The 26,256-nt window shown below is 57.9% G+C and overlaps 2 protein-coding genes and 1 pseudogene across 13 annotated transcripts in view; all 3 read right to left on the reverse strand.

The window, feature by feature from the left end:
• PLXNB2 (plexin B2) overlaps positions 1–4,353 on the reverse strand; it is a 29,447-nt gene extending 25,094 nt beyond the window's left edge. For 2 of the 3 annotated variants that reach the window (XM_088025433.1, XM_088025429.1), the window contains exon 1: positions 4,256–4,353. The gene's annotated coding sequence lies outside the window, so the exon portion shown is untranslated. The remainder of the gene's footprint in view (positions 1–4,255) is intronic. The other variant, XM_088025430.1, reaches the window with a different exon arrangement.
• Positions 4,354–7,672: 3,319 nt separating this feature from the next.
• DENND6B (DENN domain containing 6B) lies at positions 7,673–18,119 on the reverse strand. 10 transcript variants are annotated; one of them, XM_088025440.1, is made up of 20 exons: positions 17,874–18,119; positions 13,226–13,264; positions 13,109–13,151; positions 12,397–12,509; positions 12,000–12,080; positions 11,265–11,370; positions 11,086–11,165; positions 10,936–10,998; positions 10,628–10,683; positions 10,011–10,133; positions 9,828–9,923; positions 9,628–9,722; positions 9,447–9,512; positions 9,197–9,261; positions 9,011–9,100; positions 8,886–8,939; positions 8,475–8,584; positions 8,261–8,363; positions 8,059–8,133; positions 7,673–7,977 (listed from the first exon to the last, which is right to left on the reverse strand). In XM_088025440.1, the coding sequence occupies exons 1-20, from the start codon at positions 18,033–18,035 to the stop codon at positions 7,855–7,857; spliced, it is 1,743 nt and encodes a 580-aa protein (XP_087881566.1). In that variant the 5' UTR covers positions 18,036–18,119; the 3' UTR covers positions 7,673–7,854. The 10 variants fall into 10 exon arrangements, 7 of the variants coding, with proteins under 7 accessions (XP_087881566.1, XP_087881565.1, XP_087881564.1 ...); XM_088025439.1 differs by having other exon boundaries at positions 8,059–8,136; XM_088025438.1 differs by having other exon boundaries at positions 8,059–8,136; positions 10,936–11,019.
• Positions 18,120–24,143: 6,024 nt separating this feature from the next.
• Positions 24,144–24,713, reverse strand: LOC114218531 (large ribosomal subunit protein uL11 pseudogene; annotated as a pseudogene).
• Between the last annotated feature and the right edge of the window lie 1,543 nt (positions 24,714–26,256).

The following is a 26,256-nucleotide window of genomic DNA, read 5'->3' on the forward strand; positions in this document are numbered from 1 at the left end:
GTGGCATCCCGCAAGGCCCCACCCAACACATGGCCCGTGGCCTGCACAGGGGGCATGCTGGCTCAGGGGACAAGACCAGAGCAGAGGGCCAGTCAGAATGGCCTTGGGGGCAGACGCCCCTGCCCGGATGCTCTGTGAATACAGGTGGCATCCTGAAAGACTACCATCAAACCTTTTTCTCCTTCTCGCTTTTCCTGAAAAGGGGACCCAGCTGGGGCAGTGTTGGGCACAGAGATCTGAGCTCCCCAGTGGGCCTCTCCATCCCGAGCCTCACATGGGAACTGCTGGCCAGCTGCGCCAGAGGTGCCAGGGGGCACGGCCCCAGGGGTCTGGTCTCTGTACCAGAAAGTGACCTGTCCAGGGCAGGGCTGATGGCAGAGCTGAGGTCAGAATGCAGGCTGCACCCAAAAGGCTTCCCTCTCCCTCCCCGTGGCCCTGGGGCCAGGAGTCACCGAGCACGATGACGACAGGGGACTACCAGGCTTCAGAAGTCGTGCCTCTCAGGGGCTGAGGACACGGGTGTGGGCCCCGAGCCTGGCCCTGTCTCCAGATGCCCCCGGTCCCAGCCGGGGGTGAGACCCGCACAGAGATGCCAAGCACTCGGGCGGACTAGCGCCAGCCACAGTGGGAAATGGCAGTGAGAGGCCCAGTCCCTGTGTGTGAAAGGGGAGCTGAGATGTGGGAAGGTGGGGCGGGGAGACCACAGAGAGAGACAAAGTGGGAAAGAGAAGCCCAGCTCCGGGGCCAGGCCAGCCCTGCAAGTGTCCCTCACCGCCATCCATGGCTACACCAGGCTCCCTCCAGGGGACTGGGTCCAGTCACTGTCACGAGTTTGTGAATCAACCACAGAGCAGAGGAACAAAGACCCACTCAGGTGGCCCTGCGAGCAGGACAGCAAAGGGCCAGCCCAGCCCTTCCAATGCTCTGCCCGAGGTGACCGACCAAGGCAGGGTGAGCTATGTGCTGGCCTGACCCAGGGCAGGGTTCTTGCCTGGGCAGCTGAGAGGACCGAGGTCCTCCTAGCCTTGAGGCAGAGAGAACCAGGGGCCTGTCAGGAGATGTGAAACCACGGAGGGGAAGGGTGTGTAGGGACCACAGGAGAAAGGAGAAGCTCCGCAGGCCCCTTGGAGCTGCCCCCACCCTGCCAGCCAATGACAGGCCCCTGATCCCGCCCCCTCAGCCTGTAATTTGAGTCCAAAGACAATTAGCTACAGGCTGGCCCCACCCCACCCCACAGCCCCACCCCAAACACAAACACCCATTAGGCTCTGGAGGAGGGACTCTGCCCAGCCCCCACCCTCAGCTAGAGCCTAGTCCCCAGGGAGCCCCCAAGGAAGCCGGTCCATCTCAGAAGTTATGGCCAGGGGACCACCAAAGCCCCGCCAAGTGGCCAGACCTGGGCTTGCGTTCTGGCAGGTCTGACCCGCTCACCTCCTCCCCTAGCCTTACCCGAACCTGTGTCCAAGGCAGGCTCTGGACACAGGAGTCTCCTCAACGGGGAAGAAAAGCTTATTCCCCCCACCAGCAAGGCCACAGCCTCCTGCCGGGTACCTGTTGCTGCAGCAGGGACTGAGGCAACTCACAGCAAGACAGCCCCCGGAGGCAGAGGGCACGGCTCCTGTGTGTGGCCCCACCCAGAGCAGAGAAGGGGCCACAGGGGAGGGTGCTGGCACCCACAGCCTCTCCCCACCAGTGCACCCCTGCCCACACCCAGCATCCCAGGGGGATCTTCGGCTCTGGGCCCAAGATGTGGGTCCAAGGCAGGAAACAGGATGCCATGTTCCCAGAGTGGCCTCAGTCCTGGGATGGCTCAAGTGCCTGCAACCGTGCCCTCTTGGGGAAGATGGGCATATGCCATATGGACCCCTCCCCAGGTTGCCAGCCCACCCCAGTGCCGTCCAATCCAATCTCTTCTGCTCCACTCCCCTGGGCTAGGGCCAGGGCCCTGGGTTTCCTGCACTCCGCCCAAGCTGCCGGCTCTGTGTCTCCAATGTGGTCCCCACAGGGGCTGCTGGGCACATGGCTGGCGGGCACACTCAGGCACAGACCCAGGGAGCCCACACAGGAGAGGCAGTGTCCCAGACAGCTCCTCGCAGGGACCCACTAATGGCTTTGATCTCTTCACCTGGGGAACCCCTCACTTGTGGGCTGGACTGTCAGAGAAGGGGCTTGTGGGGGTGCAGGAAGGTGGCCTGAGGTTCGGCCTGAGAAGACCCCAGTGCCTCACCCTGAGCAATCTAAGTCACGCCCTTGCCTGCTCTCCGTCATCCCTGGGAAGCACCAGGTGTGAGTAACTCGCCAAGGTGTGTCCCTGAACCTGGCTATGGAGAGCAGCCTCAGAGGCCTTCAGGCCATAGTGCTAAGTCTTCTGGGGCTGAAGGGGTCCCCTGGCTGGGTCCCTCCCCCAAGCCCCGAGGACAGAATCTAGGGCCCCTCCAACCCTGTGGCCTTCCTTGGAGGGGCCTGGGTCCACTCCAAGCTAGCTAGCAGGGCCGGCTAAGGCAGCCTACAATCTCCAACCCAAGGGTGATGCATCCCCTCCCACCCCGCCTCCAACCGGTCTAAGCAGCCTCGGGAGGTGGTGGAGCTGCCCAGACTTGCCCGTCCCTCCCTCCTGGTGCTCTCAACCCTCAGCCCCGGAAGTGGATCCCTCTCCCAGGGCTGCAGCCTCCCCCCTTGGGTGGCTGGACACGGCTGGATAATCCAAAATAATTCCTTCTTGGCAGGCAGCCGGCGGGGGAGGGGGGACTCACATTCCAAACCCTTGTTTTTCTCAGTAACTTCCCTCCCTCCCTGGGGGGGAACCCCTGGCCAGACCTCAGGTCTCACAGAGGGGCCCACCCCATAGACCAGGGTGCGCCCCCCGCCCCACTCCGTAGGTATGCTGGGAAGAGGTGGGAGGCTCAGATCTGTGGAGCCCACCTGTCTGTCCTTATTAATCTCTGGGAATTCCTAAAAGCTGACGTGCCACAAAAAGTACCCAGCAGGCTCAGCCGGGCCTAAGCTGACCCTACCCTCCTGGGGACCCTCACCTCAGAGCAGAGGATGCCCTCTCCACTAGCTGTTCAACTCTCAGACTCTCAGATGGCAACTCCAGGCCATGCCAGCGTTAACATCTGGGCATGGGTCAAGCTGCACCCCTCCACCCTCCTGCTCCCCCACTCTCCACAGGGCCCAGCTTAAGTTAGACATGGATGAGGGAGCTCCCCGCGGCAGGCACAGGCCAGAAAACCCTCCAAGCCCTGAAATATTCCACTAGCTTTGGGGCCCAGCTTTGCCCCCAGTCCTGACCACTGCCACAGGCCACAGCGGACACAGACCCTTTCCTTCCTTTTCCAAGTTGCTGGGAAGAGAAGCTTTAGTGACGTGGCAGGAAGCTCCCGGGCTCGTGAGTTCAGGGACCCCAGAAATCTGCTAATAAGCCTGAGCACAGAGGGGTGGGAAGAGCCCAGCCAGGAGGGCTTCCTGGAGGAAGCATGCAGAGGTGTTGGGTCACAGAAGGTGAGGGGAGGGCCCAGGCACCAGGTATGTCCCCAGACCCACACAGTTCTGAGACCTGGAATCCAGGATGCCTACCTAAACACTATGCCAATTAAGCACACCAGGAACCGCCTTAGCAGGCCCTGTGGAGAAGGCAGGCCCAGGGCCACCGAGACTTAGCTGCCCTTAGTCCCACCCCGGAACCCTTGCTCCCACCTTCTACACCCAGCCAAGCAGAGACCAGGGAGATCACAGGGTGGTCCTTACAAGGAGCCCCAGCGGGTGTGCAAGGGGAGGGTTGCTAAGCCCTGACTGCAGGTCCAGCCCTCTGGGGAAGCCTGGGCTCAGCCACCCTGTAACTGCTGCCGGGCTGGGGGCAGGTGGGTGGGGGCCCCCGGGCTCTTGCACAACAGGGACAATTGCAGCCCTGCCCACAGATCTCGGTGTCTGGAGAGGTGGGAGGCATGGGCGGGGAGGGACGATCAGGAACCAGAAGGGGTCCAAGCGGTCCAGAGAGCGCTGCGCCGGGCTGGAGACCCTCGGCCGGGCCAGGCCCGAACCTCCCCCCACCCGCCCCGGCGCCGCGGGCCTCGCCGGCCACCTGGAAGAGCCGAGGGCACACGGACTGCGGCCGAGGCCCGATCGCCGCCCGCGGAGCAGCAGCTGCCCCGGGTCCCCGCGCTCAGAGCGCGCAGACTGGGACCGAGCGGCGCTGACGGCGAAGCCCCCCGACCCGCGCGGGCGCACCGTGGGCCCTGTACCCCCACCGCGGTACCTGCACGTCCGCCGCCGAGGCTCGATGGCGCCCGGGCCGCGATCGGCGCTGCGCTCCGGCCCGCGCGGCTGCCATGGAGACGGGCCTTTGTGTGGCCGAGGAGGGGCCGGAGCGCGCGGGAGCAGCGGCCCCGCCCCCGGCGGGGAGAGGGGGAGGGCGGGGTAGAGGAGCGAGAGGGAGGAGGCGGAGGAGGAGGGAGGGACGGAGAGTGAGGAGAGGGAGGGGCGGGGAGGGAGGAGGGGGAAAGGGGAAGGAGGGAAGGGCGCGCCCCGCGCCCCGCGGCCACACAGAGCCCACCGCGTCGCGGGATAGGTTCGGCCGGGTTCGAGCCCAGGTTCTCGAGCAGGCAGGGCGCGCCCCTGGGCCGGGCACCGCCTGGGAGCGCCCCGAGCCACCCCTGCCCCAGCCACCTCGCGGTTCGGGCGCCATCGGGCACCACGGCCACCACCAGATTGGGTTCAGGCCTGCCGCATCCCCTGCTGTCCCCGCGGGCCGGGGACTGCTGCGCCCTGACCAGTTCCCTGGAGCCTCAGCCCCCCAACCTCTTAGGGTTAGAGGTGCGCCTGCTGCCTCCCAGAGGGCCTTTAGGGAGCCGCCCCCAGGACCAGCACCAGGGGTTTGTGTGCCTGGACTTGAGAAGAGGTGGGCACCCTCCCCGTGGGGCCAGCTGTCCTGTGAGCGCTTGCTGCCCCTCACCTGCCGTCTCCCGTCACACAGGATGGGTGGGGTGAGCAGCAGTTGGGGACCCAGGGAAGACAAGGGACTGTTTCCCAAACCCTAACCAGCACTCCTACACCAGGACGCCGCCGCCCCCCCGCCCCCGCGCAGACTGTTCACTTCCTCCAGCTCCCTCCACCCTGAGACCTGCCCCCAGTGATCAAGAACTCCAACCAGATGAAGCCCTTAGGAGCATGTCCTTCAGTCCTCCCAACATCTCAGCTGCTGGCCACCCCCAACCAACCAGGCCAAACCTTCCCTCCGGCAGCCCTGAACCACAGTCACACCAAGAGGCCCACCCAGTCCCCACTGCAGAGGACCCCTAAAACTACCAGGGTCTGACAAGAACGCCAACTTTTTTTTTAATCAAAAAAGGAAGTTAAAAGAGGCATTATCACTAAAGGATATTTTAATACCAGAAATGTGGGAAGGCCACTATCCCAGACTAAAAGGGAATGTTTAAATAAAGCACAGGAAGCACGGGGGTGAGGACTGTCCTTCCTGGCCCTGGTGTGGCTGACAAGTCCCCCACGGCCACAAGCACACAGCCCCTCCAACCTCAAGAGGCCTCAGCGACCAAGCACAACACCCTCTTGGACCAGCTGGCTCCTGCTTCTGGGGGCCCTCCTGCCCTTGGGGCTCTGATCCGGGTGACAGGGGCAGGAGGGCCTCATCTGTCTGCCCCCTCCCCCTCACTGTCTGCTGGGGGCCTGCTGGGGGCCAGAAACTCAGCCAAACCAGAGCTGGCCTGATCCTAGGAGGGAACAAGGGAGCTTGTGGGGGACAGAACAGAGCCGGCAGGACTTCATGCCAGGCTCCCACAGAGCCCCCACCCGAGGCCACCTCTGTGCAGAGAGGTTAGGCTGTGAGGAAGAGGGACCCTTCATGGCCCCAGGCACTCCAGGAGACGTGCTCCCTCACACCTCTCCACTTCAGCCTTGGGTTCTCCACCCCGGGCTGCGCTGCCCACCCTGCCTGGAGTCCCTCCCCGGAGCTCCTGCCCACAGTGGTCCTTAGGATGAACTGCTGTGAGGGACAGCCATGGGGCCCAAAACACAGCCCTCAAATCCCCAGGGGGGTGGTGCTCAGGGAATTGGGAGAACCTGGTTGGGCCATCCTGGACTGATGGTGGCCAAGGTCCCTGGTGGCTTGGAGGAGGCCCCCTCACTGCCCCTTCCCTGCAGCAGACCTCCAAAAACCGCGTGAAGTGGCTGCCCAGTGCTTGGACACTCAAGCACAAGCTAGAGTGATGTCTGGGGTCACTGTTGTGAGCAGGACCCAGGTCAACTTCCCAAGCCTCCCACACACCTTGCAGCCATAGCGCTCGGGGGGCCTAGGACTGGCCCTGGCCCTAGAAGGCACACGCGAGCACCAGCCAGCCACAAGAAAGGTGCTGGCATCTTTGCAGACCCCCTTCAAGACCACATCCCGGGTGAGGAGGTCACCCCTCCACACCAGCCAGCCAGGGCAGGCTGCCCAGAGCAGCATCTTGGGCCACCATGGGGCCTCCTACTCCCCAGCTCCAGCCGATTTTGTCTGCAAACCTGGGTCTGCTGCCCGTCGGGCACTATTCTGTTCTGTTCCATTAACAGCCATGCCCTCGGACCCTGCCCCACACTGGGTTCAGACAGGCTGTCCTAGGCCACTGTCAGGGGGATGAGTCGAAAGCGGTGTTTCTGAGAGCCGTGCCACGCACCCCGCGGCCCTGCCAAGCTCAGAGCAGGGAGAGCCGCGGCCAGTGAGCACTCCCTCGGCAGCCACTCAGGAGAAGGGGTAGCACCTCCCTGGGCCTGCACTCAGGGAGACGGCCGAGCCCCGTTCAGGCCCCGTGGGGCAGAGCCCAGTCAGACATCCACACAGCCTCGCGGCTCAGATGAGGGGTCTGAGGTGAGGGCTGGAGGTCGGGAGACTTACCTGCAGGCTCACAACGCTGGGTTCGCACCTCACGCCCACCCTCCCGCGGGCTGACGATGCCGTCACCCTGTGCTAAGCCACTGGGTTCCACCAGGCCCAGCACTGCACCGTGCCACACTCTGGGTAGGTTAGCACCTTTGAGGGCCCTTCCGCTCCGTGCAGAGGAGCCCGCTGCTCCAGGCTGCAGCAGCTATGGAGGGCTGCAGCTGAGGGCCTCCAGTAAGTCTAGAGTCCCAAACCCCTCCGGCTGCGCAAGGGGGTGGATGGACACACGGGAGGCAGGCAGCTCGAGTGCCTGTCAGACAAGCAGCAGCACTGGGCAGAGTACACGGAAGGGGGCCGGCCGGGTGCTCCAAGAGTCGGGACCCAGGACGATGCCCCAGACCCTCCTGGCAGCCTCCCAACAAACTACAGGGCAGAGCTCCGCCCCGCAAACAGGCCTCTGCCCCACCCCAGCCAATGACCATAACAGCCAAGTATCCTGGTTCCCCCGCACCCTGCCAGACGGCTGGCTGGCCATGTGAGAAGAGGTGTCCGCCTAACAGCTGCCTCCTTCCGTCTTGGGCTGGGCGGCCTAGTGGGGCTAAAGGACACATCCAATACAAGGCCTGGGGCCCCAGGGCTTGGGCAGGTGGGCACCACAGGGGGCGGGTGGCCCTGTGCCCAGAGCAGGGAGGGTTCCAAGCCAGCCCCGCCTCCCAGCCTTGGGGCCCTGCAGCAGGCAGGTGGGACCCAGGGGGAGGTAAGGCTCTGGCCAGCACGTGATCCAACAGTCAGGGGCCAGGCTGTGGTTCCAAATGCCACCTTTACTGCTGAAACAACACGGGTGCCGACGGGGACGGCCAAGGCTAGACAGCAGCTGTGGGGAGCTCAGGTCGGGAGCTCGTGCCTGGCTGGGGCCACCTCTCACCGAGGAGAAGGAAGCTTGGCCAGACCCAGGCCCCTGGACCTTGCCCCTTGGCCCTGTCCTAGGGAGGGCACAGGACAGCCTGCAGGTCCTTGGGCAAAGAGCCGATGACGGTCTCGATGTGCAGCTGTGCCCGCTGCAGTGCTGCCTCCTTCACTGGGAGCTGGTGGCCCTGTGCCTGCACCTGCAGGGGCAGCGGTGGTCAGGGGCAGGCGACCCCCACATCTGGCTAGTGGAGGCTGGACAGGGCCAGGAGGCATCTCACCAGCTTCTCCCGAAGTTTCAGGACCAGGTCCACAACCTCCACCTCAGACTTGTCCTTCATCCAAGTCTCGATGTTCTGCTGGGGACAAGATGGAGCCATCCACCACCAAGGCCCTCACTCTGCCCCTGTGCCCCACTCCCCCCAGCCCCTGCTCTGGGCATGCATGCCCCCACCTCCTCCCCCAGCCCCAGCTCCCCCTTACCGCCTCACAGATAGCCTCAAGGTGCAAGGCCTCCAGCTTCTGGGCCATCTCTTTGTGCCGCTGCCGGTACCAGCCGTCAAAGTGGGGGGATTTGAAAAACCGCCTGTGGGTGGCAAGATGCAGCAGCTGTGGGCTGACCCCGTGACCCCATGTACAAGGGCAGTCTGCACCAACCACTGCAGGAGCCTCAGGACCCTCCCTGCCATCCACCCACCTGTAGAGGCCCAGCCAGTCGCCCTTGAGGATGCAGGTGAGCTGGGGCCCTGCGTGCTCCAGGCTACGCAGGAAGTCATCCTGGCGGAAAGGGCGGATCTGGGGAGGAGTCTGAGACAGGGGCCTGGTGAGCCCAGGTTGGTGGGGGACACAACCTCACAAGCCCTGCCCCTCAGCTGGCCAGGACCCTTCCTTGCCACACTCCTCAGCCACATGAGGACCCACAGCCCCCACCCTTCCCGGGACAGAGCCCCTCATGTGTGGCCCCCATTTTTCTGTCCTATGAGGGATGTCTGGCATGTGTGGGGACAGCCTAGAACCCTGGGGACTCCTGCACACCCAATGACCTCCTCCCTCCCTCTTTCCCTCCCTCCCTCCCAGGCCTTCCCCAGACTGCCACCTGGACCCGCACCTTCCAGGGTGTGATGCTCTTCTGCAGGGGCATGAGGCTGGCCATGTAGTGCTCCTGGTGGGGGAGGGGAGTGAGCCTGGGGCCATGGCCCTCTGCCCCCATCCCCCTCCTGCCCTGGGCCTCACCAGGGGGATGATGAAGCTCTGCGTGAGCTCCAGGAGGTGCCTTCTCAGCAGTGCTGTCTGTGTGTCCCAGGGCCTCTTCTTCTGCAGCCCCTAAGGGAAGGGGAGGCATGGGCTCAACTCCAATGCAGCCCTTTACACAGAGCAAGCACACCCCAACCCCCGCCTCCGGCCCCCCCCAGCCTATACCTTGAGCAGCCGCTTGAGCAGTGCCTTGTCGCGGTGGAGGTGGGCCGAGTACGTGGTGTAGAGGCCTGGCAGGAGGGCAGAGCTGGCCCTGTCCCGAAGGGCCTCCCCCTATAGCCCCACCCCCTTTGGCTGGGACTGCACATCTATGCCCACCTCCAACCGGGTGAAGCAGAGAAGGTTCCCTGAGAACTCAGAGCCCACTGCCTGGGTTCTGGAGGAGAGCAGGGGTTCCGGCCCAAGGGGCACACACCTGGCTTGGTGTCAAGGGTCTTCAGCCTAGAGGGCTTTTTCAGCTTGACCTGCTTAGGAAGATCCCCTACAGAACACACCCAGCGCTGGGCCTCAGTGCCGCAGCTCCACCCGCCACAGGCTCAGAGCCCTCCAGGCCCCACCTCCCCAGGTCCCCCGGGCAGAAGACAGGCCAGCCTCACCTGACATCTTGGGCTCTCCAACACGGAGGATGTGGGGCCAGTGCTGGAGTGTTTTGATAAAGAAAGGGTTTGTGACTCCCAGGACCACGTTTGGTCTAGAGAGAGGAGAGAAGAGAGAGAGAGAGAGAGAGAGAAGGGGCAGAGGCAGGCCCAGGGTGGTGGGGCCCAGGTGGAGGACGGGGCATGGACCGGGCACTTACGGGGCCTGCGTGCGCGTGGTGAACTCCTTGAACTCGCTGTCATGGATGGTGAAGTAGGGGCGGTAGTCACAGCAGAACTTGAGGGGCTGCAGACAGCTGCGGGGCGGGGGCACAGCCCGAGCTATAAGCAGAGCCAGGGCCGCTCAGGTGCCCCCGACCCCCTCCCTCTGCCACCCAGCCTACCTGATTAAGGCCAGCACCATCTCTGAGGACATGGCGGGCGAGGGTGCCAGGACCACCAGGGGCTCCCCGAGGAGCATGAGCTCCCACAGAGTCTGCACGTGGGTCAGCACAGGCTGGAAGCACCTAGTGCCAGCCTCCAGTCAGCAGGGGTGGGGGCTCCCAGCCCTGACCCTCCCTGCCCCTGGCAGGTCTAGCTCTAGGTGAACACTGCCCTGGAGGAAAGCCGCGAGGACCTCTGAAGATACTGAGGGGGTGCCTAGGGCCGCCCCACACTCCGACGACGCACCTGGCCCTGCACCCCCACGCATAAGCTGGCAGCACAGGGCAGCTGGGTCTCTGAAGCCTGGCTCCCTCACAGACTTTCCTGGAGAGGAGCAGTGAGTATCTCCCAAGGCAGCAGCTCCCTTCCCTGCACCTGACTTCTGACACCTTCCTGCCCTCTGGGTAGAGGCAGCAGGGCCCTGGGCTTCTCTTCTGCACAACGCTCCCTCATGGAACTGGCCAAGGGTTCACTTCTGATAGGCCGTCCCTCTGGCAGCCCCCACCCTGCACAGGCTTTACCTCACAGGTCCCCTGACCACCTACTCAGGCAACAGGCAGCAGCCTACAGGCCTCACCTGAACAGGTCCAGTTCATGGACGCTGGTGAGGACCACAGGGGCGGGCAGCAGGTTCTGAGAGGAGGAGCGGGTGGGGTCAGGCCGAGGGCAAGGCTGGCACCCTGCAAGCCCCAAGCAGCACCTCTCACCCCAGGAGACTCCTGGGGGCTATAGCCCCTGCCCTGCACAGCTCCCCACCCCCACAGCACTGGAGAGGGTGGGGGGCACCTAGCCCCACAGCAAGATGCAGGCAGGCCCCTAGGGAGGGCAGGGAGGCCTGGGGAGGTGGGAGGTGTGGCACCCCCGACCCAGGAACAGGGCCCCCACCTCATGGCTACACTGCTTCGGAGGACTGTGCTCGGGCCTGTCCACCCTGGACGGGACGTGAACCTGGAGGGCAAAAGGGAGTAGCTGCCAGATGGGCGTGGGTGTCTCCGTAAACCTGGCGCCTTCCCTCCCCCGACGGCCAGCCCTCACCTGGAGGACGACTCCCATAACAGGCAGGTTCAGAGTCTGCCCAGGCATAGGGGCTGGCCACTGGTCAATCTCACTGCACACTGTGGGCACAGGGGACTAGCGTCAGGAGCCTGTCGAAGCCACTGGGGGCTGTGGCTGGGACGGTGAAAGCACGCTGGCGGCACCTGACAGCCACTCACCCGCTTCCAGGCAGGGGGCCAACTTGTCGAAGTACTCGGGGGCAATCAGGCTCAGGAGCGCCTGGAATAGCCGGACAAACGGCAGGCGGGACACCAGCACCAGAGACTGCAGGGCCCACAGGGCCAGTGAGATGGAATCCCAGACTCATCCAGAGTCTGCCCAGGGAAGTGCATCCCACAAACCCCATAGGAATGGGCCAACTTGGACCCCGGAGTTATTAGAAGAAAACCCAAAGCCTGCCTCAGACAAGGCAGGGAAACCTCAGATGACAGCTGGGCCCTGGGCCTTCAAAGGGAAATGCACATGGCCAAGATTTCTGGGATGATCTCCCGAGGAGTCAAGCAGCTTTTGCTTATGGTGTCTGAGTTCAAGATGGAAGTTGTCCTAATCTTGAACGGGTGACAAGGGCCCCTCCCCAGTCAGCAGCAAGAAGCAGGGATATCCTGAGCTCAGAGACAGAGGGCCAGGGTGCTGTGCCGGGCAAGGCAGGGCAGCAGGGCCCACTCCCCAAAGGGCCAGCAGGAGAGCTGGGTACAGCGGCACCCGTCCCCCAACCCCTCACCTGCTGCCCAGGCAGGGCGGCCTACATGGCCCAGGGCAGTGAGTTCTGCCCAGTGCCAAGTGGCGAGGCGCTTCAGGAGGAGTGGGCGTTTCTGGAGGCTCAGGACCCCTAGCCTGATGGCCACCAGCCCTGACTCACGGCAGCACCACCCCAGAGCAGTGAGGTGGCTCACCTTCTGGAAGTAGCCCCTCTTCACGGAGCTGTCCTTCACCTGCCTGAAGTACACGTAACCAAAGTAGTGTGCTGGCTCCCTCTGGAAGGAACAGTGTCAGCCAGGCCGAGTCCACTGCCCAGGTTCCCTCCCGCCCACCCAGACCTCCTGCCAAGACTGCTACAGCCATGGGGGTCAGGCCTGGGGGTCCTTGGCTCAGAAGGTGGCCAACACCTCGACAGGGAACATCTCTGCGGGGACAGTGGTCAGTAGCTCAGAGGCCTGGGAGAGCTAGCCCACCCCCAATGCAGGCTGGGGTGCCAGTCCCACGGGGCGGCGGGGCTTGCAGCACTGGAAATCCTACTGGCTGTTCCCACTGCCCAACCCTGGCCTCTGGGGAGAGGCTGCCCACACTCACTTGCAACGACACGGGCGCCCCACTGTTGTAGTGCCAGTCCTCGGCATGCCATGGACTCTTCTGTCTGCCACACTGCCGAATGCGGAAGCTGAACTGAGTGTCTCCGAGGCAGCCTGGAAGGGGAGGCAGCCCCCACCAGCCCATGTCAGGGCTGGGACCTCTCCTGCCAGCATGCCGGGGAAGGGACCAGAGACTGGGCTGTAAACACCCCAGAGAGAAAGCCCAGCCTTCGAGGAAGGCTGTGCCCTAATTCCTGTACCTGAGAGTTTCAAAATAAACACAGCACACATCGGTACAGTCAGCTAGCACAGAGAGGACACTGGGAGACCCCACCCCAGTGGGGCCCAGTCAGCTGCTCTGTGACAGAAAAACAGGGCTGCCTGGACACCTAAGCCCCGGAGAAGAGCAAAGGCCAGGACCCAGTTCCTGGTGGCCACTGTGGTGGGATGAAAGGGACCAGACCCCACTGATCACTCTGCCCAGAGACACTCTTTCCTTGAAAATCGGGGGCACCGAACCACAACTGCTGCAGGGTGGAGTTCTGGGTGCCTCCATGGAGCGGGCAGTGGGGCTGGCATGGACAGGCAGTGACGCTGGTGGTGGTCATGCCCAGGCCCGGGCCACAGGGCCCCCTGGACAGCCATATTTCCCACCTTCCACCTGTTACCCACTCCCCAGCCCCAGAGCCAATGTCCCAGTTGGGGCTGCCTACCTGAGTGGGAGTCAGGGAAGGACAGGTAGCAGATGCTGCTTTTCTGAAACACAGGAAACCGGGTGAGGGCTGGCTCAATTCAGGGCCACGTCTGCTCCCAGGAGGGCCAGGACCCACCTCCTTGTCTGTGAGCCGGAAGTCACTGGGGTACACCAGCTGCAGGGACACAGAGCACTTGGTACCATCAGCTGGGCAGGGGCTGCCGTGCTGGTCCTGCCCCCCACCTCCTCCTCTGGGCCCTTTCAGCATGAGACCACTCTATCCTTCCCTTGTCTTGGCTCCCACACCGGGGCCAGTTCCCCAACTCCTTCTCACACCCCTCATGCGGACTGTGGCCGGGCCTCCCCGCCTCTCCTGTCCCCCAGCTTCAGAAGGTGGTTTTGAGCACCCTCCCGTGGCCTCCTCTCTCCTCTAGAGTGTGATCACAGGGATCTGCCTGCTGGCCTCCGCCTCCCCTTCCCTCCACCTCCGGGACGCCTCTACTCAGCCAGAGGGTCTTAGCCTGCACCATTCCCCCAGGCTTGCTCCCCAAGATAGGGCCTGGCTGGCTTCCTCATGTCCTGGTCTGGCCTCAGATGTCACTAAGACCGTGGCACCCATGCCTGTTGACAGCACCTTGCGTGCTGTCACCTCAACCTCTGCTAGTCAGGGACCCGGGACCTTCTGGCCTGTACCCCTCCCCCCGGAGCAAGAACCCTAGGAGAGCACCCTGGGCCCCAGCAGGGTCAACAGCAGGCCCTCAGGGATCTAGGAGCAGGCCACATCCTAGAGGAGCAGCGGGCTGAGGCCTGGCTCTCAGGCTCAGCAGCTCTATGCACAGGCCCAAGGCCAGAATGGATTTCGTTGTAGGGTACCAAAGAGGCAGGTGGCCCCATAGCCCTCACTCCCAGTGGGCCTCTGAGGTGTCTTCTGGGGAGTGGGGGTGCCTTAGGCTTTGCTGTTGCCCTGACCTGTGCTCTCTGGAAGGGGCAGTGCTGGGAGTCCACAGGGGGTCAGGAGCCTCGGGCTTGCATAGAGGCAGCCCCTACTTGCCCTGTCCTCCAAAATTCAACACTGAGGAGGAGCTGGGTTTTAGCTGAAATGAGGCTTCTCCTGGGGTGTTGGCTGAACCCCCAATAGAGGGCAGTGCCACGTTAGAATGATGCAGCTTCTTGTCCTTTTGCTCGGGCCGCTGTGCCTCGCTTCTGTCCCCTCTGCCGCACACCAGCGTCCTGAGGACAGGGAGTCCTGGCCGCGGCAGCGAGTACACCCTCACCAAATACAGTATCTGCGATGTGTCCGAAAACACATCGTGGAGGTAGAACAGAACAGGAAGGTCGTGCAGAGACCTCAAGGAGATGTCAGCTCAGGGGGCAACAAGAAGGAAGCGTTAAGAGAAGGGACAGGAGCTGAAAGGGATTTGTCTACGGGACCAGACCCACAGAGGCACCTTGGGACAGCCCCAGGAGGGGCAGGAGCCACAGGACCACTCAGCCAAGCCCTCAGGTGTCCGTGTCAAAGAGGGCCAAGAAAAGGCGGGTGCCTGGCAGCTGGGGCAATGGGCCTCACACTGAGGTCAGGGGTCCGAATCTGGTCTGACAGCCACAGGAGTCTTGCAGCATCAAAGCAGGCCACGTTGGCCTCTGCATCCATGGCCAGGGAACCCATGTTTATGGCCTGGTGCAGCTTCTCCTGGGAGCAGAGACCAAAGGGAAGGCCAAGTTGAGCCATGCCTCAAGGAGGAAAGGAATGGAGCCGGCCGTCAGGCAGAAAGCAAGGAGTTGTGCTGCCCGAGGACCCTATCCTCCCAGGCCCACAAAGGCCTTGTTTCTGCTGAGCCAGCCAGCACCAGTGCTGCTCCTGGAGCCCAGCCATCCCTGAGGAAGACAGATGTAGCCACGTGTCCTTCGAGAAGGCACCTCTCTAGGACAGCGCTTCAGTGTCCCAGGGAGCTCTAGGACTCCGCGACGTCAAAGCTGCCTCCTTCACGCTCATCCTGTTACTTGTGTGCAGGGCTGTTCCCAGAGGCTGCCCCACACACTAGCACAGGGTACACAGCAGAAGCTGATGTGGGGATCCAGCTCTCTTCTATCTGACCAGATGCTTAAAAGGTTTGTAAAAGTAGGGGGCGTCTGGGTGGCTCAGGGGGTTAAGCATCCGACTCTTGGTTTCAGGTCAGGTCATGACATCCGGGTCCTGAGTTCAAGCCCCGCAACATCAGGCTCCATGCTCAGCGAGGATTCTGCCTAAGATCCCCTGCCTCTCCCACCGTCCTTCCGCCTAGTCACTCACATGCACTCTCTCACTAAATATAAATAAAATCTTCAAAAAGAAAAAGGTCTGTGAAAGTGTCAAATGATACTAAATTCTGTTTTGAAAAATAGGGTTGTTTTCATGAAAATATTTATATTAACACATACAGTATTTGTTTTTTTACAATAGCTTAGTAAGTATTTTAAACGTTCTCATTTTTCTTAAAGATTTTATTTATTTATTTGACAGACAGCGAGAAACAGCTAAAGAGGGAACACGAGCAGGGGGAGTGGGAGAGGGAGAAGCAGGCGCCTGGCTGAGCAGGACCCTGGGATCATGACCTGAGCTGAAGGCAGATGCTTAACGACTGAGCCATCCAGGCACCCCTAATTTTCTCAGTTTTAACTTCTAATACAGTAAACGTTGATAGGTATGACCCATACAAAAAGCTTTTTGGGGTCAATAATTTTTAAGACTGTAAAGGGTCCTGGGACTGTGCAGTGTGGGAGCTATGTCCTGGGAGGGCATGAACACCCCAGTGGAGAGGGCCTCTTTGGGCCCTCCAGCCAGAGTTCACCCCACAGGCTTCCCAGATGTGCTGGGATGTGGAGAGCTGGGAGGGCGGAGCCAGACCCTCTCCTCAGCTGATCCACAGGTTCCCATCGCCCCCATCCCCCAAGGCCTTGCCTGACCTCCTCCGCCTCACCTGTAGGCTTCAGTGTACCTATCGGCTTGGATCCCCCCTGCCCCCCATAGCCTGTGTGCGCTGGGGGTCCCAAACCACTGTCTCTAGGACAGAATGTGAACTCCTGGAGGGCAGGGCCTTGTCTTCTCGCCTAACTCTGCTTTCCCCATGTCCAGCACTGGTGCTGTAGGGCCTGGCTGCTCAGTACTTGGTTTATTGGACGAATGAATGGACAGCTCCTTGCCTTTATTTTTACTGGCTTTTCTGAGGGAGAGGTTACCTGAAGCAGGCTCTTCTCCCCTGCCCGGCTGCCCCCTTCCCACCCTCCAAGACTGGCCATGCCCTACCTCTTCCTCTGAGCTGCATTTGTCCACAGAGCAACTACGGGCCATGAGCTCCTGGAAGGCAGCCCAGCACCTCGTACAATGCTGGGGTGTTTGCGGTGCTCAGGCAGTCCAAGCTGTGAATAAGTGAGCATGGGGCAGGTGCTCCTCAAAACCCGGAAGGTTCAAATGAAATAACCCCCAATCAAGAGGCAAACCTGATGAGGACTGTCTGATAGATTCATGGCCCAATTCCCACACAGACTTGGTGATTTAGAGGGGCCCTGGGTCCCCAACACCCCCTGCCAGAGCTGTGTCACCGCACCAAAGGCTCCGAAGCCCAAGCACGCAGAGCCTTTAACAGTACTCACCTAGAATTAGCTTTCTAAATGGTTAAGTTCTAGAAAGATGTACGGGAGAGTGCCTTAAGGAAGCAGGAGAATCTCTTAACTTCTCGTGATTTTCTGAGGAGCAATTTGGGCCACGGCAAGAACGTGGGCTCTGTAACACGGGGCAGATCATCTCAGCTCTCTGCTCAGGTCTCTCCGACCAGTGGGGCTACTACAGTAATGCGCACCTGGTGGGGATGGCGGTGCTGGAACGGGGTGTCCATAGGGAGCTGGGCACAGTGCTGGGATGCAAAAGTCCTCCGTAAGGGTCGGCCCTTTCTGTTTAGAAGACTCGGATTTCCCACAGCCTCTCGGGGTTCAGCAGAGCCTTAGAACACACCCCTTCCCTCCACCCCCGCACTGGCTTCCCGAAAATGGCGGTTCAGCCCCGTCCCAGCCATCTGCGGTCCGGGGTGTCCTAGCTCTAAGGCTCTCAGAAAGTTCCTTCTGACAGTGTGGCGAAGCCCAGCTCTCCACAGCTCCCCGGTGTTGTGCCCCGGCCTTCGGAGCGGAGGCAAGCCCATTCCGACAGGCCTGCGGGAGGCCTCCCTCCCTGAGTTGGCCACATTTCCACCCGTGCGTGAAGACGCACGGAGGAAGGGAGGCTGCCCAGGATGGGAACTCCCCAGGCCCGGTGAGGGGGCTGCCGCTGGCGCACAGAAGGACGGCGGGCGTGGCTGGAAAGGGACAAGGAGTCTGGGTCTGATTCTACGTGGACGACGAGGTGCGGGAGGATTTTAAGCAGGAGAGCCACAAAGCTCGGACTGTGAAGGACAGTCAGGAGGGGGGACGGCAACGGGCTAACGCGTCTCCGATGCTGCTTGCCCCCCGGGCTTCTGGCTGGAGCACCCGAGCGGAGGAGGTTCCGCAGCTCATGAGCGGAGGAGAAAGACGAGGCGGATTTTCCCGGGAAAAATCAAGAGCACCGCTTTGGTTATCCCAAGTGCAGGGCCCCCGTCTCCTGCATCCCGGGGGCAAGTCCGGCGCAGGGCTTCGGAGGAGGAGGAGGCCGCCCGGGGGGTCGGCCCGAGGGCTCCTCCCGCGCACACAGCTCCCGGGCTGCCGGCGGCCTACAGAGCAGGCCCCCCTCCCCCCCGCCGCCGCCGCCGCCGCCGCCGCCCGGCCGCCCCGCTCACCTCGAGCGCCTGGCCCAGCTCCAGGTCGAAGGTGACCACGCACACGCACTCCAGCCAGGCCGAGAAGCGCGCCCAGGGCGCCGCCGCAGCCCGCGCTCCGGGGGACGCCGCGCCCAGGCGGCCGCGAGCCCGGCGAGGCCCGGCGCCGGACAGCGGGTCCATGGCTGTGGGGACTGCGCCCGCCGCGCGTTGCCGGGGGAACGGTTCCGAGCCGTTGCCGGGGGAACAGCCCGGAGGCGGCGGCCTTGGCACCGGAAGGGACCGCGCCGCGGAGCAGTAGAGCGGCCGCCGCGGGCCAGAGGGGCCCTGCCACGGTCCCCGCGCCCCTGGCGGCCGGAGGAGCGCCGTGCGGCGGAGCGGCGCCCCGCCCACCAGCGAGAAGGGCCCGCTCGGGCCAGAGCGGCCGGAGCCAAGAGGAGGGACTTCCGGGAGGGCGGTGGCGGCGCCGTGGGAGACCCTGGGAAGTCGGGTCAGGCGGGCGTTGGGGCTTCCGGGGGCGCAGCTGGGACGAGCCGGGAAACCCGAGAAGGGTGTGGCGTGGAGGCTGGCGGGAGCGTGCGCGGCCGGCTTTCACAACCAACGTGCATGGTCGCTGCTGACACCCTGCCAGCCGCCCGACACGAAGCCCAGCCTAGTTGGAACATTGGTAGCGATGCCGGGTCTCCCGCTCTTGTCCTCCCTGGGGTCGCCTCGAGGTGTGGGGTCCGCACAGGGTGTCAGGTCCTGGGCTCGTATCCGAACCCTGAGCGGGGCATCGTTGTCTCCAGGGCCGCGCCTCCGTGCGTGCTGCCCGCGCCCGCCTCTGCCTCTCCTCCTGCGGCCGTTGCTCCCCAGTATTTCTGTGACCCGGGCTGCCTTGCACGCTCAGGCCTGTCGATCGAAACCGAATAGAATGCCTTTAACAACTATCATTCGAGCCACCTGTGCCGCGATGGAGACGCGAGGTTGCCGGGCCAAGTCCCCGCTCCCTCTGGCCTCCCGTCTCCCTCGAGCGCTAGCACTGGGCAGAGCCTGGCCTGCAAAAATGTGTCCCCCGAAAAGTGGCTGCCGAGGCCGCAGCAGCCCCACACCGCCGAAGGGCAAGTTTGGAGCTAAGACAGTAACTTACCTGATCGGACGTGCCGTATGTATTTGAGTTTGTATGAAAGCTCCCACTCCAAAGTTAGGCTAAGCTAGCCCAGGCCGGAGTCAACAGCCCCCAAGTCCTCGTGGCTTTTCCACGAACGCACGGCCTGGTGGGGAGTCAGGTGGCTCTCCTTCACTGTCTGCACCTCCCGAATGCATGCCTCCCAGGTCACTGGCAGTGGACAGGAGATTAATGAGGTCTGCTAGTTGTTAATTGCCTTGGTCCGCAAGTGATGTCTGTATCACTACTTAAAGTCCAGGGGCCAAAGCTAGTCACATGGACCCAACCTAAATGCATGGAAAATGAAGGACCTAGATATTTGATGACACACAAAGTTATCTTTTACAATGATCACGTCATTGAACTTAAGATGCCATCATTTTATAAATCAAGATAGAGAAACTGCTACCATTTACACAGTGACCTGCAATCAAATGTTTTCAAGTATTCTATTATGAATTGTTCAAATATACAGAAAAGATAAATGAACTGTACCGCAACCATCCATTTACCTACCACCTGGAATCTACATCAGTAATTAATATTTTGTTACATCTGTTTTACCCTTATCTCTACGTCTGTCCTTTTCGTGTCTCCATCAGTCCATCTTATTTTTAGATTAATTTCAAAGACAGTTGTAGACATCAATGCTCTCCACCCCTAAATACTTCAGTATGTATTATTAACTAGTACTTTTTTAAAAAAAAGATTTTATTTTGGGGCACCTGGGTGGCTCAGTCGTTAAGCGTCTGCCTTCGGCTCAGGTCATGATCCCAGGGTCCTGGGATCGAGCCCCGCATCGGCCTCCCCGCTCCGCGGGAAGCCTGCTTCTCCCTCCCCCACTCCCCCTGCTTGTGTTCCCTCTCTCACTGTGTCTCTCTCTGTCAAATAAATAAAATCTTTAAAAAAAAAAAAGATTTTATTTTTATTTATTTGACAGAGACACAGTGACAGAGGGAACACAAACAGGGGGAGTGGGAGAGGGAGAAGGCTTCCTGCTGAACAGGGAACCTGATGCAGGGCTCGATCCCAGGACCCCAGAGATCATGACCCGAGCCGAAGGCAGATGCTTAACGACTGAGCCACCCAGGCTCCCCAAGATTTTACTTATTTGAGAGAACAGAGCAAGAGAGAGAACACACGAACAGGGGGAAGGGCAGAGGGAGAGAGAGAAGCCAACTCCCTACTGAACAAGGAGCCTGACTCAATCCCAGGACCCTGGGATCATGACCTGAGCCGAAGGCAGATGCTTAACAGACTGAGCCACCTAAGTGCCCCCTAGCTTGTCAATTTCTACAAAAAATAAGAGACCACCTGCTGAAATTTTCCCGGGTATTGCATTCAATCTATAGATCAGTTCGGAGAGAACTGCCATCTTAATAATGTTGGTCTTCTAACCATGACATGGCCATGACATTTCACTCCATTTATTTAGGTCTTCTCTAATTCTTCTTAGCAATGTTTTTATTGCTTGGGAATTGGGAGATCACACCCAGGTTCAATAATTTGCTAGGAGGGCTCACAGGACTCAGCACATAGTCATTCTATATTATTACATTATATCATTATTGCGGTAAAAGGATACAAAATAAAATCAGCAAAGAGAAAAGACTCTTGGGGGGAAAGTTTGGGGGAAACCAGCCTCCAGCCTCCAGGGTCCTCTCTCAGTGGAGTCCCAGAGGAGGCACTTAAATGTCCCAATGAGTTGTGATAAAGGGTGTGAAATGTTGCCAATCAGGGAAGTTCGTTAGAGATGCTTACCAGGAGTTCCTGTCTCTTTCCTAAGGCTGCTGTAACAAATGGATACAGACTAGGTGGCTTAAAACAGCAGAGATGTATTGTCTTACAGTTTGGGAGGCAGAAGTCAGAAATCAAGGTGTCAGCAGGTTTGGATCCTTCTGGAGGCTGCGAGAAAGAATTTGTTCCAGACCTCTCTGTTAACTTGATTGCTGCCTGAAAACCTTGGTGGGAGTGTAGATGTATCATCCTAATCTCTACCTCTATTTTTACATCAACTTGTCCTCTGTGTCTTCTCGCTTTTTCTTAGGACACTTGTCTTTGGATTTAGGATGGCCGCCCCCCCCCCCCCGATCAAGGGTGATCTATCTCAAGATCCTTAATTTAATTACATCTGCAAAGACCCTTTTTCCACAGGTCACATTGACAGGTTTTAGGGGAATATATCTTTAGGGGAAGGAGCACCATTCAACTCACTACAGGGCTGGTCAGATAGGCAGCCTCTACCAGGTACCTGCCCAAATTCCAGATACCCAGAAAGAAAACGGATAGTCAGTATAAATCATATTGTTTAGGAGGCCTGGGTGGCTCAGTTGGTTAAGTGGCTGCTTTCAGCTCAGGTCATGATCCCAGGGTCCTGGAATCAAGTTCCGCATCGGGCTCCCTGTTAAGCAGGGAGCCTGCTTCTCCCTCTGCCTCTCCCCCTGCTTGTACATGTGCTCTCTCTGGCAAATCAATAAAATCTTTAAAAAAATTTTTTTAAATCATATTGTTTGTACAGTTTATACATTATGAACCACTCTGATCACTTTTTGGAGTGATGGGAGCTCTCCCGAAATCCAGGTTCCCAGATGCCTGCCAAGGGTTAAGTTAGTAGGCAGGATTTTTCTAAGGGTAAGTGTTTAGCCTGCTGCATCAACTCTTTTTTGTACACTCTTGTTAGATTTATTCCTAAGAATTTTAGTCATTTTGATACAATTGTGAATGGACTTTTTCTTTTTTTTAAAGTATAATTAACGTGCAGCATTATATTAGTTTCAGGTGTACAATATAGTGGTTCAACAATCCTATATATTACTCTGTGCTCATCACAGTAAGTGTACTCTTAATCCCAATCACCTATTTCACCCATCCACTCAACTACACTTTTCTTGTGAATGGAATTTTTTTCTTAAAAATTTTCAGGGGCACCTGGGTGCTCAGTCAATTAAGCATCCAGCTCTCAGTAGGGGAATCTGCTTCTCCCTCTCCCTCTGCTCCCCGCCCCATAAATGAATAAAAAACCTTTTTTAAAAGATTTTATTTATTTATTTGACAGAGAGAGACACAGCGAGAGAGGGAACACAAGCAGGGTGAGTGTGAAAGGGAGAAGCAGGCTTCTTGCTGAGCAGGGAGCCCGATGCGGGGCTCGATCCCAGGACCCTGGGACCATGACCTGAGCTGAAGGCAGAGGCTTAACAACTGAGCCACCCAGGCGCCCCAAATAAAAAACCTTTTAAAAAATATTTATTCATTTGAGAGAGAGAGAGAGAGAGCACAAGCTGGGGGGAGAGGCAGAGGGAGAAGAAGACTCCCTGCTGAGCCAGGAGCAGGCTCCATCCCAGGACCCTGAGATCACGACCTGAGCTGAAGGCAGATGCTTAACCATCTGAACAACCCAGGCATCCTTAAATAAAAAATCTTAAAAAAAAAAATGTTCAGGGCGTCTGGGTGACTCCGTTGCTCGAGCATCTGCCTTTGGCTCTGGTCATGATCTCGGGATCCTGGGATCGAGCCTGCTTCTCCCTCTCCCTCTGCCCCTCCCCCTGCTTGTGTTCTCTCTCTCTCTCAAATAAATAAGGTCTTTTAAAAAAATGTTCAGATTGCTTGTTGCTAGTATATAGAAATATAACTGTTCTTTATATATTGATTTTATATTCTCTGACCTTGTTAAACTACTTACTACTGCTAGTAGGGTTTTTTTTTTTTGTAGAGTCCTTATGATTTTTATTGTTTTTAAAGCTTTTATTTACTTATTTGAGAGAAAGTGCCTTGGGGGGCGCAGGGGAGGGGATGTTGCTTAATCTCACAACCCTGAGATCACGACCTGAGCTGAAACCAAGAGTCGGACACTCAACTAAATCGGCCACCCAGAAACTCCTTTCCTTATGATTTTTAAATAGATAATCATATCATCTGTGAACAGAGATGATTTTGCTTCTTCCTTTCTGATATGTATGCCTTTAATTTTTTTCTTGCCTTATTGCCCTGGCTAGAACATTTTGTACAATGTGGAATGATTTCAAATATTTAAAAAATATTTATTTATTTGACAGAGAGAGACAGCGAGAGAGGGAACACAAGCAGGGGGAGTGGGAGAGGGAGAAGCAGGCTTCCCTCTGAGCAGGGAGCCCGGTGTGGGGCTCGATTCTGGGACCCTGGCATCATGACCTGAGCCCAAGGCAGACATTTAGCGACTGAGGCACCCAGGCACCCTTGATTTCAAATATTTCTTCTGTTCCTGCCTTTCTTTACCCTCTGGTGTTCCCATTACAGATGTGTTATACCTTTTATGGTTGTCCCATAGTCTTTGGATATTCTCTCCTGTTTTTTTCAGTCTTTCTCTTTATTTTTCAGTTTTCAAGAATTCTTTTTGACATACCCTCTAGCTCAGAGATTCTTTGCTCAGCTATGTCCTGTCTGGTAAGCCCACAAAAAGCATTCTTCATTTCTGCTCCAGTGTCTTTTCTCTAGCATTTTTGTTGTTGTTGTCTAGCATTTTTCAGGATTTCCGTTGTTCTGCTTAGATTGCCCATCTGTTCTTGCATGCTGTCTACTTTATCCATAAGAGCCCTTAGCATACTAATCATAGTGGGTTTTTTAAAAAATATTTTTAAAAATATTTTATTTATTTATTAGAGAGAGAGAAAATTAGAGAGAGAGCATGAGAGCGGGGAGGGTTAGAGGGAGAAGCAGACTCCCCGCCGAGCAGGGAGCCCGATGTGGGGCTCGATCCCAGGACCCTGGGATCATGACCTGAGCCGAAGGCAGACGCTTAACGACTGAACCACCCAGGCGCCCCATTTCCTTTCAGTTTGAAGAACTGCTTTGGTATTTCGGTAAGGCAGATCTGTCAGCAATGAGTTTTCTATTTTGTTTGTCTGGGAATATCTTTCTTTTTTAAAGCTTTTATTTATTTATATGAGAGGTAGAGAGCACGAGAGGGAAGAGGGTCAGAGGGAGAAGCAGACTCCCCGCTGAGCAGGGAGCCCGATGTGGGACTCGATCCTGGGACTCCAGGATCATGACCTGAGCCGAAGGCAGTCGCCCAACCGACTGAGCCGCCCAGGCGCCCTGTCTGGGAATATCTTGATCTCACCTTCATTTTTGAGGATCATCATTCCGGGTATAGAATTTTTTTTTTTTTTTTTTTGGTTGTCAAATGATCCTTTATTGAAACATTTTCCTTTGTAGTTAACTAGCCGGGCATTCCAGCACACCACTGTTGATGTCATCTATAATGTCATGAGGGTGGCGGCCATCTACATTGCAGCCCACAGACTGGGCAGTCCCCAGGATCTCTTATTGGTTCCAGAGAGTTCTCTGGCTAAAGATCGGTGTCGCATCTGTTGGGCAATATTGACAATCTCATCAAAAGTGATATTTCCACTGTGCTTAATGTTTTTCTGCTTCTTTCTGTCTCTTGGTGGTTCCTTGAGGGCTTTGATAATCAGGACAGAGGCAGAAGGTACCACTTCAATCTGGGCCTGTCTGTTCTGAATGGTCAGTTTCACCGTAATCTTTAGACCCTTCCAATCACCGGTTGCCTTGGCGATGTCATCACCAACCTTTCTTGGAGAAAGACCCAGCGGGCCTATCTTTGGGGCCAGGGCAGACGTGGCACCGACTTTGCCACCGGTGCACCTCAGGTACACGACTTTGATCTCGTTGGGGTCGAACTTAGGCGGCATGGCGGAGGTGGCTGGTGTTGGATGAACCCGGATTCCAGACGACCGAAGAAAGTTGCACCTTTGCCTCCCTGAGCTGAAAGCCAAAAGCCCGGGTATAGAATTTTTTCATTGACAGGTTTTACTTTTCCTTTGGCACTTTGAATGTGCCATCTTATTGCCTCATGGTCTTCATTGTCTCTTAGATTTCCGCTATTAATTGTATCATTCTTACCCTTTACTTCTACTGCTTTCATGGTTTTCTGTCTTTGATGTGCAGGAATGTGGTAATGGTGTACAGAGGTGTGGATCACCTTGTGTTTCTCTTCTGTGGGTCTGTGGGGCAGTGGTCTTGTGATGCCCTGCCTCTGCCTGGCAGCACTATGGGGTTCTTGCAGAACAGGATAGGACCACAGTCCCTCCTGTTCTGATGGCGCTCCAGAGGTAGCATTTATTTTATTTTATTGAGGATTGTATCTTTAAGGGGTGCCTGGGTGGCTCAGTCGTTGAAGCGTCTGCCCTCAGCTCAGGTCGTGATTCCAGGGTCCTGGGATCGAGTCCCACATCGGGCTGGCTCCGTGCTCAGTGGGAAGCCTGCTTCTCCCTCTGCCTGCCGCTCTCTCTCTCTCTGACAAATAAATGAATAAAATATTAAAAAAAAAAAGATTTTGGGGGCCTGGGTGGCTCAGTCGTTAAGCGTCTGCCTTTGGCTCAGGTCGTGATCCCAGGGTCCTGGGATCAAGCCCCGCGTTGGGCTCCCTGCTCCGCGGGAAGCCTGCTTCTCCCTCTCCCTCTGCCTGCAGCTTCCCCTGCTTGTACTCTGTTTTTCGCTCTCTCTCTCTGTCAATAAATAAATAAAACCTTTAAAAAAAAGATTTTATTTTTAAGTAATCTCTGCACCCAATGTGGGGCTTGAACTCATGATCCCGAGTTCAAGACTCCTATAGTCTACTGACTGAGCCAGCCCAGCACCCCTAGGCAGCACTCATTTTACATCACAGTTTTACTTTTTCCAATGTATCGGTGAATAATTTTGCATTTGGTGTTCTTCATGGTAGAATTTATTTTAGTTGATCCTTCTGTGTCAGAAATACTGAATTCAGCTTGGCTCTGTTTAGCTGCTTTGTGTATGCTATAAAGCAGTTTAGAAGATAAGGCTGGGAAGGAGCCGTACATACCACTATGTCTCAGTGAGCACTGACAGAAACAAGAATTGTGGTCGCTGTACATATTTTCTCTCTGCATGTTCAGTCCTTCCTTGTCTCTACTCACCATTTTCTTCTCTCTCCTTTCAAGTTTTTAAAATATGCAGGTGGTCAGAGTTTAGCTTTATCATTTCACTTTAACATAAGAGCATAAGAGAACACTTGATGGGACAGTGACTGAATTTGAAGAGTAATGAATGCAGCCAATCATAGATACAGTGGCAGATGTGCTCATTTGCAATGCTCATTCTTCACTTGCAGTAAGGACAGATGTATCTTGTTAGGCAAAAATATAGCATTGTTTTGTTGAGTGGAAGTTCAAATATGTTTGAAAGGATGCAAATGGAAACTGACTATCCAGAGGTCAGACTCTACCTGTTTTCCATTTA

Source organism: Eumetopias jubatus, unplaced genomic scaffold, assembly GCF_037043125.1.
Source record: "Eumetopias jubatus isolate StellerSeaLion01/CBP00866 unplaced genomic scaffold, mEumJub1_p1.0 scaffold_8, whole genome shotgun sequence".
Classification (NCBI taxonomy): domain Eukaryota; kingdom Metazoa; phylum Chordata; class Mammalia; order Carnivora; family Otariidae; genus Eumetopias; species Eumetopias jubatus.